This window comes from Oryctolagus cuniculus, chromosome 11, assembly GCF_964237555.1.
Source record: "Oryctolagus cuniculus chromosome 11, mOryCun1.1, whole genome shotgun sequence".
NCBI classification, from domain to species: Eukaryota; Metazoa; Chordata; class Mammalia; order Lagomorpha; family Leporidae; genus Oryctolagus; species Oryctolagus cuniculus.
Window position 1 is genome coordinate 123,657,805 of NC_091442.1, and position 20,561 is coordinate 123,678,365.

A 20,561-nucleotide genomic window follows, 5' to 3' on the forward strand; every position below is an offset into this window, starting at 1 on the left:
CTCACAGCGACACACTCGGGGGACTGCTGCTTCCTTCAGAGCTGCAGGCTCTGTGAGTGGGTGGGGGAGGACTTTTTGCATACAGCACGTGCCGGTAAACTGGCAAGCTAAGAGAAGTTAGCATCTGGAAGAGTAATTGGCCCTGGGCACCATTAGGTAAAGGTGCTGCTACATGGTAGAGGCAGGGAGGAAAGTGTTTGGCAACCAGGTGATCTGTACTGTCTCTTGCACTTGCCTGCGGGCTATAAATGCAACCACAGCCTTGGGCAAAGGGAGCAGGATCAATTCACCAGGAAAACCTAGACCTGCAGCAGCAGGTGCAGAAGAGCCACATCAAGTCTGCGTCACAGAGGGCCTGAATGCGGGGCAGCTCATCTCACTGTCCATCCTGTTGTACACACCCCCAGAACTTGTGACAAGCCTGAATTCTGGGGAACCCTGCCTGCGTGGAATGAACTTTAAGAAGTGGCTCTAAGGGGCCAGCACTCTGGCACAGCGGGTAAAGCCATCACTTGCAGTGCCACATCCCATATAGGCACCAGGCCTGGGAAAGCAGCAGCAGATGGTCCAAGTCCTTGGGCCCCTGCACCGATGCTGGAGACCTGAAGAAGCTCCTGGCTGCAGATCAGCCCAACTCTGGCTGTTGTGGCCATTTGGGGAGCGAGCCAGACAATGGAAGTTCTCTCTGCCTCTCTGTAACTCTTTCAAGTAAATAAACCTTACAAAAAAAAAAAGTGGATCTGAGGAGATGGTGTTGTGCTGTAGCAGGTAAAGTCACTGCCCATGACTCTGGAATCCCATATGGGTACAAGTTCAAGTCCTGGCTGCTCCACTTCTGATCCAAATCCCTGCTAATGAGCCTGGGAAAGCAGAAGGTGGCCCAACTCCTTGGGCCCCTGTAACCATGTGGGAGACCCAGAAGCAGCTCCTGGTTTCAGTCTGGCCCAGCTGTGGCCATTGTTCATTGGGGAGTGAACAAGTGGATAGATGTCTGTCTCTCCCTCCCTCTAATTCTTTCAAATAAATAATTTATTTTTAAGTGGATCTGAGCAATGTAAGGGTTGGCGGCTGTAGATATTTTTGGCAACTTGCCTGAGTGTCTGACAGATAAAAGTCACAGCTGTCACTCTCTCCGAGAACTGCTCTTGCTGAAACAAGCTGCCTCTCTGCTCATATGCTCGCCTGACTAGCACAAAAGGCTCCTGGCCTTAGGGTAGGACCAGCTCTGGAGGTCATTTGTCCTCCAGCTCCCTTGGATTGGGCAGGCAGGGTGGCTGAAAGTGGCTTTCTGCTAAGACTGCAAACTTGTGCAGCTGCCTCCTACCCTCATCTTCTCCGAGAACGGACCTGCTCAGTCACTCAATCGCTTTCTCAAGCTCTGCTTCTCAGGCATCTGATAGAAAAGTCACACAAAAACGACTGATGGTGAATTTTAAGGTACGTAAACATTTTAAAAAAATATCTGAGAACCTGTCTGCTGGTTTACTCCCCAAATGGCCACAATGGCCAGGGCTGGCTCAGGCCAACCAGGAGCCTGGAACTCCTGCATTTCCCACATGGGGCCCAAGCAACTGGGTCGTCATCTGCTGTCTTCCCAGGCACATCTGCAGGGAGGTGCATCATAAGCAGAGCAGCTGGGACTCACAGCAATACCACTCTGGTGTGGGATGAAAGGCAGAGTTACAGAGAGGAAGAAACAGAGAAATCTGCCTTCTACTGGTTCACTCCCCAGATGGCCACAGCAATGACCAGGGCTACGCCAGCATCACAAGTGGTGTTGAGCCACAACACCGGCCACAAAGCTGTTGTATTTTAAGAAAATTCTTAGTCATCTACAACAACAAAAATTTCACTATTCTTTGTTTTAAAATCCCACCTTATGGGTAAGGTATGCCTGAAACCTTAGTCAGGTGAGAGCTCTTAAACTGGACATACATCACTTAAATTTATATGTATTTGAAAATAACAGGGCTGGTACTGTGGTGTTGGTGGGTTAACCCAGCACCTGTAGTGCTGGTATCTCATATAGGCACTGGTTCTAGTCCCAGCCGCTCCACTTCAGATCTACCTCTCTGCTAATGGCCTGAGAAAGCATTGGAAGATGGCCCAATTGCTTGGGCCCCTGCCACTGAAGTGGGAGGCCTAGAAGCAGCTCCTGGATCCTGGTTCCTGGCTTCAGCCTGGCGTAGCCCTGGTCGTTGCTGTGGCCATCTGGGGAGTGAACCAGTAGAAGGCAGATTTCTCTGTTTCTTCCTCTCTGTAACTCTGCCTTTCAAATAAATATAAAAATTAAATAACAAGGCATGCATGCATACATATACACACACACACGAGTGGGGGAGGGAGAGAGATGCCATATCCACTGGTTCACACCCCAAATAACACCCTGGAACTTGGTCCAGGTTTCCCATGTGGGTGGCAGGACCTAATTCCTTGAGCCATGACTGCTACCTCCCAGGGTCTGCATCAGCAGGAAGCTGGAATTGAGGGCAGAGTCAGATTTGACCCAGGCGTTCATTCAGAATGCAGGTGTCCAAAGTGGCATCTCCACCACTATGTCGGACGCATGACATGAAGGAGAAACATACTTGTTCTCGAGTGGGTGGGCATGTGATCTCTAAGTCTGTCACAGCAACCAGGTTCGAGGTTTAGCTCCATCTCCGACGCCAGCTTCCTCCTAACACAGACCCTGGGGAGTAGCAGTGATGGCTCCAGTGACTGGGTTCCTGTCACTCACGTGCAAGATGCAGGTTGGGTTCCTGCTTCCCAGTTTTGGCGTGGCCCAGCCCTATCATTATTGGTGTTTGAGGAGTAAATCAGAGGATGGGACCCCTCTTTCTCAACTAAGTAAAAAGTAAGAAATTTTAAAAATCAGCTTATTGTTAAAACACCAAGTTTCACTGAAACAGTCTCCATTGCAATGAATCATGAACCAGCTTGGTCACCCTGACAGGTCAAGGCAGCCTTCATGCAGCAGATACCCACGTTCTTCCGTCTTTTTGCTTGGCACACTTCAGTCCCACAAAGCACACATATACACTGTTTTTGCAACTCAACTTTAATGTAAAAAAAAAATAAATTAATGAAAGCAATGCAAATGCTGCACAAGTTGATCACAAAAACATACCAGTAGGCCCTAAGCACAGGGAAGGGGCAGTTCTTGGCCACCTAGAGGAGGCACAATATCCAAAAAAGGAAGACAAAAGGAAGCTTCTTATGCGAAATAGGAATTTTAACGCATTTAAACACAAACTAAATTTAAACTCCAGGTGGCGTCCCTTGTAGCACAGTTGCATTAACCTTTTGCCAAGGGCAGTGTCTCTGCATCATTAAATATGGCCAGGTCTGCCACCTGCTTTCAATTTTTATGTAGACCTGCTCGCATGATCCTGGCATACCTGGAGAAGCCCCTCAGAGCAGGTGTTCAAAAATACGGAATGAATTTACTGTCTGCTCAAATGGTTTTTAAAAAGTTAGCTGGAGACTGAAGAGGAAAGAAGGGAGAACTCAGGGAAAAGGATGGAGGCCTTACAAACGCTGCAGAAGGCTGGGCAGGTGTGGCCTAGGGTCAGGATGCTCACAGCCCCGTCAGAGAGCCTGCACTGGACACTTGGCTCTGGCTCCTGACTCCAGCCTCCTGCCAACGTGGACTCTGCGAGGCACCAGTCACGCCTCATTAGCTGGGTCTCTTCCACCCGTGTGGGAGAACCAGACTGAGTTCCTGGCTCCCAGCTTTGGCCTGGTCCACTCCTGGCCACTGGGCTTTCGGGGATTGAACCAGTAGATGGGAACCATTCCTCTGTTTCTTAAATAAATATTAAAGGGGGGGGGCAGGAGGAGAATTCAGCAATTACCTTGGTAGAAATAAATTTGTCCCTGAAGTCAGTTTTGTGAAGAAAATAAAACCCAACTATCTAAATTTCTTTTTATTCCAAAACATACCACATATACCTACATTCCCTTGGCTGATACGATTCCTAACTCTGCCCCAAGGAGGCATGGTGAGGATCACGTACCCCTGCCCAGTCTGCTGGCGCTGACCTCATCCTGCATTACAGGTCACAGATGTGGGAGAGGCAAGTGGGTGGCAGGGTCTGCAGCAGCTGGAGGAGGACATGGCCCGGAGAGTTTCCTAATTCAGAGCTGCAAGGTTCTAAAGGGGAGGGTTTTCTGAAAGCCCCCCATCCCGCTCCCCAAACCCCGAAGGCTGACTCAGGAGGGAGAGGGGCTCCCAATGCTGCCACTCTGTTCTTGGTCTGGCACATTCTCCTCTTTCTCTTCCAGCTTGAAGTTCTGTGAACAAGGTCACGGGTGAGGCCGGGCTCTGCACTTGCCCAGCTGTGGCTATTTGGGGGGAGCAAAAGCATGCAAGGGCCACTATACTGTGTATCTCGGAGAGAATTCTTGCTTTTCCCGCCCCACCCAAAATGTCTCCTGACCTACCTCAAGCTCTTGCAAAACTTCATCCATGAAGTCCGGGGAGGTCTGTTTGTAGTTCACAGCTAACTGAATTGCATCACTGAAGAGCTGGGGGTGACACGTGGTGGAAGCAAGGTGTAGCAGTCAGTAGGCGGGCCCTGGACCCTGCTGCTAGAGTAAGTAGGCTCACCCTTCAAGTCACCTTTTCCCCATCACCATGAAACCACATACGGTCAATGCATTTCTGCTTCAAGCCCGGGCCCTCCCTCCCCTCCCCTCCCCGATACACATGCCCATACGTTACCCCTATCCTCCCTAGCCCTTAGACTCTGCCTGCTGGCTTTACCGCCTGGCCCCCAATCTCACTAGCCCACTTCTGCAGGCTACTATTACCTTCACAACATTGGTGCCATCAGCAGCTGAGACAAAATACAGGGGTAGAGAGAATTTCTTTGCAAAATTGAAGCTTTTCTGGGTCACTTTTATGTCTGCTGTAGAGAAGAGTGGGACACTGGCCTGTCCATCAAGGAAAAGGGAGGGGCCCCATCCCAGAGAGTGAGATATGCAGGGATGGCCAGGTGGTGTACCCTGGAGAATTCAAGCTGGGAAGGGAGCAATGCATGCAAAGGCTGTGTCTTGGGGAGCAGTTTGGATCACAGGGCTCCCCACCCCAGGAAAAGTAGGAATGTGCAGCAGCGGGTCCCCCATGAATTGTTGATGCCCAGGTGCAGGGATGGCCCCACCATCAATTTTATTGGCCACTACGATGCACGGGATCTTTGGCCTGTACTCCCGAAGCTCGGCATACCAGGTGCTCAGGTTCTTATAGGTGATTCTCCTCTGCACATCAAACACCTGCCAAGGGCAAAGGACGGCAGCTCAGGTTCACCCACGTCTGCACCCCACCTCCAGGTGACACATACACCCAAGCAGACAAGCCATCAGCTTGGGAGTTCAGACTGGGTACCGGCTCTGAACTGTAATTCCTCTGATCACACAGGATTACACCTGCATGTCCCTGCAAGGTCTCTGAGCCTTCAAATCCAAAGGTGTTTTTAAAAATCTTCTATTCCTTTTTTGTTATCTTGTCATCTAATCCTATTTACCTAATTCAACCATTATAAACTGTACTGATTTACTGATCAAGGTTAGAATTATACTTTCTTTAAAAAAATTAATTTTTCTTTGAAAGGCAGAATGACAAAGACAGAGATATTCCATCTACTGGCTCGCTTACCAAATGGCTGTAGAGCTGGACTCAAACTGGCACTCCACTAGGGGGCGCCAGTATTGCAGGCAGTGGCTATACACAATGCAGGCCCCAAATTTTGTTTTTTTCTTATTTTTATGGCTGTTTTAAAATCCCTTTCTAATAAATTTAAGTGCTTGCAGAACTTTTCTTTAGTAATTATGACTTTTAAGCTTTTCTTTATTCTTGAGTTCATTTCGTATTTTGAATTTTTTAAAAGTAATTTTTCTGAATTATTTTATAGCTTATAATTGATTAACTTTCCATTGTTTTTCACCTACTTAAAAACATCAGGAAGAAACACAAGCCCTGCAGGCCACTCCGAGGGCAAAGATCTTCAGAAAGATTCCAAGCTGCCACTGCAGAAACCCTTCAAGCCCCTCACAGGAGGTCCTCCCGGACTCACATCCACAAAGCACTCCAGTACCAGTCAACGGTCACATCACAGATGGGGCAGGCGTCTGCACAGCTGCTAAGCTGCTGGTGGGTGCCCCTCCTGATTCCAGATTTCCACTAATGTGTTCTGGGAGGCAGCAGGCGATGGCTCGAGCAGCTGGCTTCCTGTCACCCACATGGGAGACCTGTGTTTAATTCCTTGCTCATGGCTTTGGCCTGGTTTAGCCCGAGCTGTTGTGGGTATTTGAGGGCAGGGGGTGAACCAGTGGATGGGAACTCTATCTGTCTCAAATAAAAAATTTCCATAAAGGTTATGGATGACAACAACCTGGTAGCTGTGGGAACAGCTACCAGATTTCTCAATCACCCAGCCCAGGGGCTCGTCCAGCACGTGGTGGGCGAGTCAGCAGCCAAAATACTTCGAGAAGTGTCAAGAAGTAGAGCTGGAATCTCTTCCATGGCACTTCCCAGGCCCAGTTTCAGTGAGTGATGATGAGCCCCAATAATGAATTCCCAACAACGGCTTCTTTTTGAAGCATGTTTGTAATGCAGCTTCTGGAATCTGCTTCCCACCAGGCTCAGTCATCATCTGTCCATGTCCGATGTCCTCAGTAACCTCTCATTCTTGCCAACTGTACACCTTCATCAGGGCTCCTTCCATGACTCCCTGGGACGGCAGTGAGTACATTCTCCCTGCCAGGCCCTGGACAGCAGACCACAGCTGGAGGCACCCAAGATACAGGGATGCTGGCAGGGCAAAAACTCGCAGCCGCAGGAAGAGGGTCTGACAGGAGCCAATGAAAACGTGTCAGAGGCAGGAGGAGGTCACTCCCAGAGAGGAAAAGTGAGCTCCAAACAGAAAATGCCAGAGCAGGGCTGAAACCGAAAGGCAAGGACCATCTGCCTTACCCCATAACCCCTGCAGTCATTAATATTAACATTTTGCAAGTTTTCAAGGCATTTTGTGCCTAAAGGACTATGGGAGGAGTCAGGGGATAAACTCCTTCCTTTACCCTCTGCAAAGGGCCAGGAGGGAGGGCTCGGCATTGCCCTCCCCAAGAAGCTCCTGGGGGAGGCTCCCAAGCTGTTCTACCCGTGGCATCTTACACACGCACAGGACAGAATCCACGTGCTCGACGTAGTCAGGGTGCTGTGGTCACGCAGACAAGTATCAGAGCAGGTGGCCTGGAGGTGGTGACATTTATGCAAGCCTGAAAAATGAGTTTACGTGGCCGGCGCCGTGGCTCACTAGGCTAATCCTCCACCTGTGGTGCCAGCACACCAGGTTCTAGTCCCGGTCGGGGCGCCGGATTCTGTCCCGGTTGCTCCTCTTCCAGTCCAGCTCTCTGCTGTGGACCGGGAAGGCAGGGAGGATGGCCCAGGTGCTTGGGGCCTGTACCCACATGGGAGACCAGGAGGAAGCACCTGGCTCTTGGCTTCAGATGGGCGCAGCGCGCCGGCCGTAGTGGCCATTTGGGGGGTGAACCAATGGAAGGAAGACCTTTCTCTCTCTCTCTGCCTGTCAAAAATAAATAAATAAAAATGAGTTTACAGGCAAAGGTTGTGAGGTAGGGGCAGCACAGAGGAAGGTGTGCAGAAGAGCAGAACCTGCGAGTTCCTGCTGCTGCTCCTGACACACGGGAAGACACCCGCTCAGCTGCAGGTCCTCCTCACGCCACGGTCCTTACCTTGCACACTGTGCGTACTGCAGGCAGCTGCTGGGGAAGGTGGGCGGAACAGAGCAGGGCTGGTTTTGTGGCATGTCAAGTTAAGCCCTTGGTACGCCTGCATCCCATCCTGGAGTGCTGCTACTCCACTTTGGTCCAATTTTCTGCTTAATGTGCTTGGAAGGTAGTTGATGATGGCCCAAACACTTGAGCCTCTGCCACCTACATGGGAGAACTGTATGGAATTCCTGGCTCTGGCCTGGTCAAGACCTGGCTTTTTGCAGGTATTTGGGGAGTGGACCAAGGGACAGATCTCTCTGTCTCTCCCTCCTTCTCTGTTACTCTGCCTTTCAAATAAACAAACAGCATACCTCTGAAGGTGCTTCCATACAGTTCCAGCCTATCACCCAGTCTTGGGGTCTTAGCTGAAGCCCCAGACATTATGGATTCCTGACCCATTAGAAATGGTTGCTTTGTGCCAATGCAAGACCTTGAATGCAGTTTGCTAAGTTTGAATGACCGAGGTTTTCACTTAGTCTAAACTGCCATGGATCATCAACCAGAAAAGCAGTCATCTTTTTTTTTTTTTTAATGTTTTTTTAAAAAAATTTATTTGAAAGGCAGAGTTAGAGAAAGAGACCTTCCATCTGCTGGTTCACTCCCCAAATGGCTGCCATGGCCAGGACTAGGCCAGGCCGAAGCCAGGAGCCAGGAGTTTCCTCTGGGTCTCCCACGTGGGTGCAGGGACCCAAGAACTTGGGCCACCTTCTGCCGCTTTCCCAGGTGCATTAGCAGAGAGCTGACTGGAAGTGGAGCACCCGGGCCTTGAACTGGAGCCTTCATCACAGGTGGAGGCTTAACCTGCTATGTCACGGCGTCAGCCCCAGTCCTTGTTTCTTGGGTTATAGATGGCTGGTATTCCTGAAAACATTTTAGAAGTGAACCAAAGTGAAATCATGCTCTTTTGAAACATCTAAATGTGGTGGCCTGAGAGTAAGACAGAGGATCCATGGACAGAAGCTCCCAGAAAACACAGGTTTATGTTGCTCCTTTCTCATTTCTTTGCCCTTTCCACAGCCACATTTCTTGTGGCACTGACCACACCATGGCTATTGGGGTTCAACCTGAGGACTGTGTCTTGGTCAGCAAAAGAGGCTAGGGAGGGGTCAGAGCCAGCACTGTGGTACAGTAGGTTAAGCTACCACCTGTGACACCATCATCCCATATGAGCACCAGTTTGAGTTCTGGCTGTTCCACTTCTGAGCCAGCTCCTAGATTATGCAACCTGGGAGGCAACAGATGATAGCCCAAGTGTTTGGGCCCCTTCCACCCACATGGGGTATCTAGATGGAGTTCTAGGCTCCTGGCTTTGGCTTGGCCCAGCCCCAGCTGATGTGGCCATTTGGGTGGTGAACAAGTAGACAGAAGATCTAATTCTGCATTTCAAATAAAATAATCTTTTTTTTTTAAAGGGAACTGGTGGGAGGCAAGGGGCTTGTGTGAGGTGAAGTCGCCTGAGAAGCAGCAGCCCAAGGAGCTGAGGGGATGGCCTCCTTCAGGGAGGGGCTGTGTCTCAGCCACATTTGCCTGTTGCATGCTGCACCTGACACTGAAGCCCTGCGCTTGCTGTTCCCCTTAGGATGGTAGTTCTCCACCTTTTCTCCGTTCACCCCACCTGACACGTTCCCACTCAGAAGCTCTGGGGAGAAACATGCTATGCAGGACCCCCAGGGCCCAGACCCCTCTCCCACACACCCTCAGGACAGATTTGCCAGGGCCTTTGTCTACTTCCCAGCTGATCTCGTACCATGATACAGGCATGGGCCTTGTGGTAGTAGGAGGCATGCATGCTCTGGAACCGCTCCTGGCCTGCTGTGTCCCAAAAGTCTGAAACACAAACACAGCTCTAAACGCCTGCTGGGCTGGAGGACGGACTCACATGCCCCAGCACTTCTGGGAAGAAACACAACCACAGCACGTCAGGGATGCATGTGGGGAGCACGTGGGTGAACAGACATCACACAGCTTCCCAGGTGTGTCCTTAGGGGACAGTGCACCTGCATGTGCCATGAGATGTATGCACTGCGTGTGCATGGAAGGACACAGGGCTAGGAGGACAGTGCTGATAGGAAGCCTCAGGAGAGGGGAGGTAGATGCCCCCCACAAGATGCAGGGCCCCCCAAATCCACGCATGACCACAGATGGGCAACCCAGTCCTGTTGGAGGCATGGCTTGGCCCAGAGGAGGCTGTGACCTCACAGAAGGTCAAGCCTGTGTGGGAGAGAAAGTTCTTTCTTTACACAGGCTGAATGAGGACCTGGGGAACGAGGAAAGAGGCTGCCTTGTCAGAGGCTGTGTTCCTCCTCCCTCTGGCAGGTACAGCTGTTCTGGATCTAGTTGAGAGCTTCACGCCCCTGTGTACTCCCGCCACCATTCCTGGCAGGCTGGCTTTCAGGCCTCTACAGACACTTGTTCCTGCCTGGGGTCTTGTTTCCCCCTCCCCCTCCCCATGAACCACTGACACCTCCCCTCTTCTCCCAAACCCTCCCTCCTGAGGGCTGGCACGGCTGGACCCCGTGCTGCTCACCCACGAGGATGGTCTTGCCGCCCACTGTGGCTGTGTGTTTGTACAGGGTCAAGGCGTATGTGGATAGCTGCTGTGGCCGACTGCACTCTGATTAAGGAGCAGAGATGAAGGAACGCGAGGGAAGGAAGGGGTGGGAGGGCAGGTGCTGGTGGGAGCACGTCCTTTCCCACCTTTTCTTTTGGAGCAGATTGTAAATGGAATGACTCTGGCATAGTGGTTGTCTCTGCCAGGGACGCCCACAGCCCACATAGCAGTGCCTGGTTTGAGGCAAGGTTACTTCCCTTCCAAACTAGCTTTCAGCTAATGTGAACCCTGGGAAGCAGCAAGTGACAGCCCAAGTACTTGGGTTCTTGCCACTTACACAGGAGACTCAAACAGAGTTCCTGGCTCCCGCCCAGCCCAGTTCTGGTTGCTGTGGGCATCTGGGGAGTAAGCCAGTGGATGGAAAATCTCTGTCTCTCCCTCTGTCATTCTGCCTTAAAAAAATAAATCAGGGCCCCAAGCTTTGAGATCAGAGACCTTGAGTGACTTGTCAAAAGTCAAAGGTTCCGGGCCGGCGCCGCGGCTCACTAGGCTAATCCTCCGCCTAGCGGCGCCGGCACACCGGGTTCTAGTCCCGGTCGGGGCGCCGGATTCTGTCCCGGTTGCCCCTCTTCCAGGCCAGCTCTCTGCTGTGGCCAGGGAGTGCAGTGGAGGATGGCCCAGGTGCTTGGGCCCTGCACCCCATGGGAGACCAGGAAAAGCACCTGGCTCCTGGCTCCTGCCATCGGATCAGCGCGGTGCACCGGCCGCAGCGCGCTGGCCGTGGCGGCCATTGGAGGGTGAACCAACGGCAAAGGAAGACCTTTCTCTCTGTCTCTCTCTCTCACTGTCCACTCTGCCTGTCAAAAAAAAAAAAAAAAAAAAAAAAGTCAAAGGTTCCAAGAATGAATCCAGGCATCTGTCCTAGACTGGGCGCGCTAGTGATGCTACCGCCTTCCTGATGTAAAACAAACCCCAACATGAGTGAACTCTGGGATGTACAGCGGTGACTGTGTGTACGGGAAGAGCCACAGGAACAGGCGTTTCCAACTCTGAAGGATACAATCCATCCATGAGGAATCTCTCCATGAGTCTGCAAGGAGAACATGCAAGGTCAGGCAGCATCCCCACTCCTCCGAGCCCTACTTTACCATCCCCAAGCCTGCGGCTCCTCCCCTCTTGCTCACCCCACAGCCACACAATCTCTGGGGCAAACCTGCATCCCGGGAATCACCATTTCCAGCCCTTCACAACAGACGGCTGTCGTGGCGAGGACACAGACCAGCCAGCGTGAGGCTCGCAGGCCCATCATTTCCCTGGCAGGACACTGCTGCCCACACAATTAGCTGTGCTTTATGCACGGGAAAGCGAGGCCAGGAAGGCTGTGTTTTCTACCCAAAGTCCATCCCCCAAACTCTGCAGGTCCTTCAGGGCCAGCAGTGAGACTGCCCCGACAACCTTCTTTACAACAGGAAAGTTTACCTCATCTTGTACACCTTCTCTCCTCTGTCCTGCAAATAACACCAACCAAACACCAAGTATTTTAATGCTGCACTGTCTTCCTCTCTCTCTCAATGTGCATCAGAAAGCTTTCTGGTCGTGTCGTTTGTTGCTGCATCCTCACTGCCTAGGACAGTGCTGACGCAATCAAAGTGAACACAGCTGTTCCGCCTAATTTCAGGCACAGCCCCACATCCAGTGAGAGAATGCATGTCCCTTTCTGGCTTTCACAACCACTAGCCACCAGTTAGACCACAACAAAACGAAGCTTAACACCCCTATATTCCAAAACTTAAAAACAATCAAACATAAAAGACCACATAAATAAGTTATGGGTTAGAAATCATAAAAAATACTTTAAAATATTTACAATTGAAAGATACAAAAGTTCTTTCTGTGGGGAGCAACCCGGACTGGACTGAGTTACTGGAATTAAGACTTATTCTATGCATCTGCTCTCCCACAATATGGCGCTGAGAAGGGAGAAGCAGCTTCTACACAGCTGCCTCCAGTTCAACCAATAAACTGTAGGACCTGCTCCTGATTGGAGGAGAGCAGCGTACTCGGCGTGTGGGTAGCAGAGTTGGGATTGGTGGAAGAGGACTATAAAGGAGGAGACAGACAACATGCACCGGGAACATCTAAGGGGAACATCTAAGGGGAACACCTGTGCAGCCCCCGAGAGAGCCGGCCAGCGGTGTGCCGCTCCCCCGCGGAAGTGGGGAATGTGGCAGGGGGAACCGCCCTTCCACAGAGGTGGAAGGGACGGTAGCCAACCCGGGAAGGACCAGCAGCAAACCCGGGAAGGACCAGCAGCCAACCCGGGAAGAACCAGCAGCAAACCCGGGGAGGGCCGAGCAGACAAAAGAACAACGCAGGGTCCTGTGTCGTTCCTCCACGAAGACGGGGAGCGACACTTTCCACATAATTTCTTATATAGAATTTCTTTTGGAAGGGTTGGCATTGTGGTGCAACAGATTAAACTGCTGCCTGTGACACTGGCATCCCACATGAGTGCCAGTTCCAGCCCTGGTTGTTCTATTTCTGATCCAGCTCCCTGATACTGTGCCTGGGAAAACAGTGGAGGATATCCCAAGTGCTTGGGCCCCTGTACCCATGTGGGAAACCTGGATGAGGCTCCCAGCTCTGGGCTTCGGCCTGGCCCAACCCCAGCCATTGCGGCCATTTGGGGAATGAACCAGCAGATGGAAGCTCTCTAACTCTTTCTCTGTAATTCTGCCTTTTAATTAAGAAAAATAAATCTTAAAGAAATAAGAAATTTATTGGAAAATTGAGAAGATGTACTTTTAGCACTCTTGTAAGGACAACTAAAAATGTGGACGTTACAGAAATCAAATGTAAAAAGACTCAGGGAGGGGCTGGCGCTATGGTGTAGTGGGTAAAGCTGCTGCCTGCAGTGCCGGCATCCCTTATGGGCGCTGGTTCAAGACTGGGCCGCTCCATTTCCTATCCAGCTCTCTGCTATGGCCTGGGAAAGCAGTGGAAGATGTCCCAAGTCCTTTGGCCCCTGCACGTGCATGGGAGACCCTGAAGAAGCTCCTGGCTCCTGATCGGCACAGCTCCAGCCATTGCGCCCAACTGGGGAGTGAACCATCAGATGGAAGACCTCTTTCTCTCTCTCTGCCTTTCCTCACTCCGTGTAACTCTTTCAAATAAATAAATAAATCTTAAAAAAAAAAAAAAAAGAAAAGAAAGGAGGCCTCTCTCCTCCCGCAGTGCCCTAGAGACTAGGGGAACCTGGACTTCACCCCATTGGCAGTAAAGGGGTGGTGTGTGGTACGTTGCCCCTTCTCCCACTGAAGTGAAACCAAAGCACAAAATGTAATTAAGGTCCAGAGACTCCTAACGTGATACTCAAATGTCCAAGATAACAGAAAACGCTAAGTGGCATCTCAAACCAAAGGAGAAAGACAATGCACACCTGCACCACAGTGACACAGGGTCACCACAGCCTTCATAAAGATGCTCTGACAAGCACCAACGATGCACACAGCTTCAGCAAAGACTATTTTACGGTACAGAAACAGAAGATGCGACAAGGAAACCAACAGAAATGCTAGCATGCTTGGAAAATACAGTAGCCAAAATAAAATGTCATGGATGGGCACATGGCAGAATGGAGAGGAAAGAGTTAAGAATTAGAGTTTTATTAGTTTGTTTTCAAAGATTCATTTGTTTATTTGAAAGGTAGAGTTACAGAGAGATTTGCCATCCACTGGCTCACTCCCCAAATGGCCTGACAGGGCTGTGTTAGGCCAAAGCCACGAGCCAGGAGCTTCATCTGGGTCTCCCACATGGGTATAGGGGCCTAGGGATTTGGGCCACCTGCTGTGGCTTTTCAGGAGCATAGCAGGGAGTGGATCTGAAGTGGAGCAGCCAGAACTCAAACTGGCACCCATATGGGATGTTGGCACTGCAGGTTGTGGCTTCATCACTGTGTCACAGTGCTAGCCCCTCAGGGAGCTTCAGAACAAAGCAAAGCAGGTACCCAACATGAACAGCAGAAGAGAATGGGGAAAGTGAACAGAGTCTGAAGGACCTGCAGGCCTGAGAGAGGACGTTTTTACTACTGATTCCAGTTAAAAAAAAAGTCTCGGAAACAGTGAGAGAAGCAACACTGTATCCATAGAGGAAAGTAACTGGAGTGACAGAGGGTGTCTACGGAAGTGGCACTCATGTCTCCAGCACTGAAAGACAACTAGGCTCAGAACCCAGGTCTGGCGGCCCTCTCCCAGGACTGGAGGTGGAGCCGAGACGTTCTCATGTGAAGGAACATGAACGGAATTTGTTTCCTGCAGACCTGCACTGGAAGAGGGCTGAGACAAGTTCTTGAAACAGAAAGGAAACAATAAAAGGAATCTTGGAATATCAGGAGGGAAGAAAGAACAAGGTCAGGAAAAAAATTCTGTGGCAAATACCACAGAATGTCTTCCATGCTTCAAAAATTTCTAATTATTTTTGATGGCTAAGGCATTGGTTAAGGAGCACTGAAGTTCTCAGTGAACACAGAAAAAATATTTCAGACAATTCAAAAGGAGGGTACAAGGGTATGAAAGAGGTGAGCTGTCCACATTTCACTCCACTGGGAAGTATCAACCTCAGTAATTAAAAAAGTTATACAGCTGGCCGGCGCCGTGGCTCACTAGGCTAATCCTCCGCCTTGAGGCGCCGGCACACCGGGTTCTAGTGCCGATCGAGGCGCCAGATTCTGTCCCAGTTGCCCCTCTTCCAGGCCAGCTCTCCGCTGTGGCCCGGAGTGCAGTGGAGGATGGCCCAAGTGCTTGGGCCCTGCACCCCATGGGAGACCAGGAGAAGCACCTGGCTCCTGCCATCGGATCAGCGCAGTGTGCCGGCTGCGGCGGCCATTGGAGGGTGAACCAACGGCAAAAGGAAGACCTTTCTCTCTGTCTCTCTCTCTCACTGTCCACTCTGCCTGTCAAAAAAAAAAAAAAAAAGTTATGCAGCTGTAATGTAAGTAGAACAACCACTACCAGAGCTATTCAGAGAGACATTTAGGGCTGGCGCTGTAGCGTAGTACGCTGAGCCTTCTGGAAGAGCAGTGGAAGATGGCCCAAGTGCTTGAGTTCCTGTACCAACGTGGGAGACCCAGAGGAAACTCCTGGCTTCAGATCAGCACAGCTCCGGCTGTTGCGGCCAGCTGGAGAGTGAACCAGCAGATGGAAGACACCCCCCCCCCCCCCCCGTCTCTCTCTCTCTCTCCCCGTCTCTCTCTCTCTGCCTCTCCTTCTCTGTGTAACTCTGCTTTTCAGGTAAATAAATAAATATTTTTTTTTTTTTTTTGACAGGCAGAGTGGACAGTGAGAGAGAGAGAGACAGAGAGAAAGGTCTTCCTTTTGCCGTTGGTTCACCCTCCAATGGCCGCCGCGGCTGGCGCACTGCGGCCGGCGCACCGCGCTGATCCGATGGCAGGAGCCAGGAGCCAGGTGCTTTTCCTGGTCTCCCATGGGGTGCAGGGCCCAAGCACCTGGGCCATCCTCCACTGCACTCCCTGGCCACAGCAGAGGGCTGGCCTGGAAGAGGGGCAACCGGGACAGAATCCGGCGCCCCGACCGGGACTAGAACCCGGTGTGCCGGCGCTGCTAGGCGGAGGATTAGCCTAGTGAGCCGCGGCGCCGGCCAAAATAAATATTTTTTTAAAGAAAGATCTCTCTGCCTTTCAAATAAATAAACAAAATCTTTTTTTTTAAAGACACCTTTTAAAATATATATCAGTGACTCACTGACACTGGTCTCACGGCCAGAAACACTGTCAGTCACGTCTCATGAGTGAATCTTATTTAGCATGCTTCTCCGTAAGGCACACTGTAGCTACAAACAACTTGACACACATGAACTTGGCAAGTTAAACAGGCCAATTCTTGAAAAGATAAAATGCCAAAATTCACCCAATATGAAACAGACCACTTGACTAACCTATTCAGAAACTTGATTTTTTACTTCAAAGAATCCCAAAAAAGATTCTTCAAGCATATACGGTTTCAGAAGAGAATTTTTAAAGAAAAATTAATACCAATTTTATATAGTGTATTCCAGAAAAAAAGAGGGGGGCACTGTCAGTTCATTTTATAAGGCTGGTTAAGCCTGATAACAAAGCGAGATAAAGTAAACAAAGCAAAATTTATAAATAAATACTTCATGAATATACTTGTAAAATCATTAACATAATGTTAGCAAAAGGAATTCAGCAATACATAAGAGAAGTCATATGCCATGAACAAATGTGATTTGTTTCCGGGATGCAAAGTTGGCTAATATTTGAAAATCAATCAGTGTAATCATATTCATAGGCTGAGAAAGAAAAATCACATGATCATTATCAACTGATACAGAAAATACACCTGAAGACAATACTCATTCATGATAAAAACTCTTAAAAAAAAAAAAAGTAGGGGACTGCTGTCGTGATGTATTGAGTAAAGCCAACGCCTGAAGTGCCGGCATCCCATATGGGTGCTGGTTCTAGTCCCGGCTGCTCTACTTCCAACCCAGCTCTCTGCTGAGGCCTGGGAAAGCAGTGGAAGATGGCCCAAGTCCTTGGGCCCCTGCACCCACATGGGAAACCCAGAAGAGCCCTGGCTCCTGGCTTCAGATAGGCACAGCTCCAGCCACTGCAGCCAATTGGGGAGCGAACCAGCGGATGGAAGACCTCTCCTTCTCTCTCTGTGTAACTCTTTCAAATAAATAAATAATTCTTTCGGAAAAAAAAAAAAAGTAGGAAGAGAGAGTAACTTGATAAAAAGCTTCTCTAAATTCGAAACCTATAGCTAACATCAAACTCAAGGTGAAAGACAGCAACGTGTTCTCCAAAGATCATGAACAAGGATGGATGTCCACTCTTACCACTCTTATTTCACACAGTAACAGAAGTTCAAGCCTGTGCAATAAGGCACAGAAAGGAATTAGAAGGCATACAGATCAGAGAAGAAACACAGCTCCCAGTATTTGCCATTACAATCTATGCAGGAAATCCCAAGGAAAACAAGGTGGACTGGAGCACCCGGGAGATAAGCCCAAAGCAGGCCTGCTGGGCACCGCTCTACCCTCATGCTGTAAATACAGAATTGGGCACTTGCCCTCACCAGGTGCAGGCAGGAAAGAGGTGCTGTGTGGAGACAAACTGTCAACTCTCCCAGAGAAGAGCGTCACACCTGTGCATGTAGGCACTGAAGTCAGTTAAAAGAATAAGCTGGGGTGGGTGTTAGGTGCAGCATGTAACACACCACTTGGGACACCCACATTCCATTATCCGGGTGCTAGGTTCGAGTCCTGGCTCTGCTTCCAGTTCCAGTTTCCTGCTAATGTGCACCCTTAGAGGCAGCAGGTGATGGCCCAAGTGCTCATGTCCCTGACACCCATATAGGAGACCCGGATTGAGTTCCAGGCTCCTGGCTTTAGCCTGGCCCAGCCTTGGCTGCTGTGGACATTTGAGGAGTGAACCAGTCTATCTGTTGCTTTCTCTCCGCCTTTCAAATTAAAAAGGTAAGCCAATCTTTACAGTGACTGCCGTCGAGTCATCATCCCCCGTCAAGCTTATCAACTTCAGTGAGTCCCTCCGAGAAGGCATCTGGTTCACCTGCACTCAGTCTGTTGTTAGTCCTGTTGTTCACGTGTTCCTCCAACTCCATCATGCCCTGCGCCTCCTGGTTCCTCAACCCACACACCACATACAGGAATACCCGTTTTCTTCTCCTTAGGGTTTTTTATTTATTTAAATGCAGAGTTACAAAGAGAGGAGAGAGATACAGAGAGAAAGATCTTCCACCTGCTGGTTCACTCCCGAAATGGTCACAACAGCTGGGGCTGGGCCAGGCTGAAGCCAGGTGCCGGGAGCTTCTTCTGGGTCTCCCACGTGGGTGCAGGGGCCCAAGGACTTAACCCACCTTCTGGTGCTTTCCAAGGTGGATCAGCAGTGAGCTGGATTAGAAGAGGAGCAGCGGGGCTGGCATCCTATATGGGCGCCGAGTTCTAGTCCCGGTTGCTCCTCTTCCAGTCCAGCTCTCTGTGGTAGCCCGGGAAGGCAGTAGAGGATGGCCCAGGTGCTTGGGTCCCTGCACCCGCATGGGAGACCAGGAAGAAGCACCTGGCTCCTGGCTTTGGATTGGCACAGCGCCGGCCATGGCGGCCATTTGGGGAGTGAACCAACGGAAGGAAGACCTTTCTCTCTGTCTCTCTCTCTCACTGTCTAGGACTCTACCTCTCAAAGAAAAAAAAAAAAAAAAAGAAGGGGAGCAGCTGGGACTCAAACCGGCTCCCTATGGGATGCTGGTGTTGCAGGCAGAGGCTTAACCTACTACGCCACACTGCCGGCCCCCAGAAATATCCCAGTTTGCCCCTCTTCAACCCTGAATTATTTCAGTAGTCTCTAGAGTGGCTCCCTCCACACCTTCTGTCAGGACTCCTGGAAAATGCCCAGATTCCTCGGTCCTCACGATGCCCCTAACACACACAATGCTGTGTGCTCCCACACGCACCCTGGATTCAGCCAAGACTGCTCCAGGGCATCAGCCACAGACGCCATGCTCCTGTGTCTCTGGAGGACACTGGGCCTGGTGTTAACTTTCCAACGTACTTGGACTTTCCCACGGCGCTGTCCCCCAGACAGATGATCTTCACGTTGTCATCAGCATCGTACTTCTCTTGGTCCAGCTCACTGGGTTCGGTTTTGTCTCCCGCCATTGGATCCTCACTGCACAAAGAGCCCCAGCCCAAGGGAGGGGGATCTTGTAACTGGGAAGATCAGTAAGAGACTGCTGTTAGAGATGTGAAGTCCCACAACCTCTTCCTGGACAGGACGGACAAGGAGCCCATGACAGACAGCCCCAAGGACACACATCCCACGCCACTCACCACTAACGTGGCCACCACATGCTGAGCCTGGTTCGCCCAAGATCCTCTTAGCGGTTTCTCCTGCATCCCTTCTCTACCACAACATGTGCAAGGCCACCCCTCCCACTCCCGGCTGGGGAAACAGTATTCTAAAGCTTTACAAGTTCAGCATCCAGTTTTCTCACGTGTAGAACAGGGACACGTCACACGGTCAACGTGAGACACTGAAAACGTCACTGAATGGCACCGAGAGGCGCGAAGAGCACGAGCGGCACGCAGACGGCACGAAGAGCCACGCCAGACGCGTGCACCGGGCCGGGGCCCGCTGCTCCCCGCCTGCCGCCGACAGCCAGGCCCTCGGCGCAGCAGCGGGCCCGCGTTTCGGAGGCTCCAGGCCAGCCCCAGGAGCGGCTCCGTGCGCAGGCCGAGGGGTCTGCGCGCCACCCCCGCCGTGCACACTGAGCGCCCTATCCGAGAACCAAAACCGGCACTACCGCTCCGAGGGCGCAGGCCTCGGTGGTTACGTCTGTCCCCGTGAGGCAGCGCCAACCTGAGCTCTTCCTTCGATAAACGCGGCCGTCAACGCGCCCGGCCCTCTCCCTCCCGCCTGCGAGGGGCGGTCCCCGCACGCCCAGCCGACCTCCCGGGCGGCTCGTCCTCACGTGCAGTCCTGGGCTGGGACAGGCGGTACCAAGGACGCCTCAGAGCGCCCAGCTGGCGGCCACAGGTCTCCGGACTCCTCCGAGCTTCGCACCCAGCCCGCCAGCTCCGGCGCAGGCGAAGCCGCCTCGCACTTCCGGCTCAGCGCGCGTCCAGCAGCTGCTACGCAACCGCGCGAGGACCCCGGGCAGGGCTGTCTGGCTGCAGGCCTGAAGGACCCCGCCGGGGCGGACTGTCCGGCGCAGTGCCTGGCGGGGGAAGAGCCCGCGGGGGCGGCTCCGGTCGCCTCGCACCCTCGCGTCTCCGACGTAGCTAGAGTTCACGCGGCCGCAGGCCTCCGGCAGCGGCGAAGGTCCGAGGGCTAGAGCTGAGGCGACGGCGGGCGATGGAGGAGCCCAGAGACTTGGCCGCCGCCCTCGGGCGCGCGGAGCCGTGGGGTCGTCGGGCGTGGGCCCTGGCGGTTTCTGCACCTTGTACTCTGCGTGTTTTCGTTATTAACTCGGGGCGCTCCCGGAGAGCCCGGGGCTGCCCTTCCGGCAGCACAGGGCCTGTGAGCCGCTCTCATATAAAATGGCGAAGGCTCAGGAGGCTGCGAGGTCGGAGCTGCGGTGCTCGCGGGAGTCCGCAGCGCCCGGGCGGCCGCGGAGAGACCGTGAGGGATTCGGGGTGAGGTCGCGGGGAGAGGCCACGCGTG

At 51.8% G+C, this 20,561-nt stretch overlaps 1 protein-coding gene across 16 annotated transcripts; it reads right to left on the reverse strand.

The window, feature by feature from the left end:
* Positions 1 to 3,042: 3,042 nt before the first annotated feature.
* On the reverse strand, positions 3,043 to 20,038 carry RABL2B (RAB, member of RAS oncogene family like 2B). Of its 16 annotated transcripts, none has more exons than XR_011380343.1 (9): positions 19,229 to 19,841; positions 18,951 to 19,108; positions 11,403 to 11,432; positions 10,319 to 10,398; positions 9,539 to 9,618; positions 5,228 to 5,274; positions 4,813 to 4,910; positions 4,444 to 4,527; positions 3,043 to 4,293 (listed from the first exon to the last, which is right to left on the reverse strand). XR_011380343.1 is itself a non-coding variant. In XM_070053152.1 (9 exons), the coding sequence occupies exons 2-9, from the start codon at positions 19,055 to 19,057 to the stop codon at positions 4,213 to 4,215; spliced, it is 672 nt and encodes a 223-aa protein (XP_069909253.1). In that variant the 5' UTR covers positions 19,058 to 19,108; positions 19,848 to 20,038; the 3' UTR covers positions 3,043 to 4,212. The 16 variants fall into 16 exon arrangements, 15 of the variants coding, with proteins under 15 accessions (XP_069909253.1, XP_069909266.1, XP_069909254.1 ...); XM_070053152.1 differs by lacking the exon at positions 19,229 to 19,841 and adding an exon at positions 19,848 to 20,038 and having other exon boundaries at positions 5,163 to 5,274; XM_070053165.1 differs by lacking the exon at positions 19,229 to 19,841 and adding an exon at positions 19,870 to 20,030 and having other exon boundaries at positions 5,163 to 5,274; positions 18,951 to 19,067.
* Between the last annotated feature and the right edge of the window lie 523 nt (positions 20,039 to 20,561).

Excerpts from the sequence above, each read along its gene's own strand:
- RABL2B (XM_070053150.1), bottom strand. The coding sequence starts at position 19,294 with ATGCAGGAGAAACCGCTAAGAGGATCTTGGGCGAACCAGGCTCAGCAT. Across the intron at positions 11,433-18,950 it reads AGCGCCGTGGGAAAGTCCAA|ACTCATGGAGAGATTCCTCA; the intron begins GTACGTTGGAAA and ends TTCTCCTTGCAG. Across the intron at positions 5,275-9,538 it reads AGGCCCATGCCTGTATCATG|GTGTTTGATGTGCAGAGGAG; the intron begins GTACGAGATCAG and ends TGCCCTTGGCAG.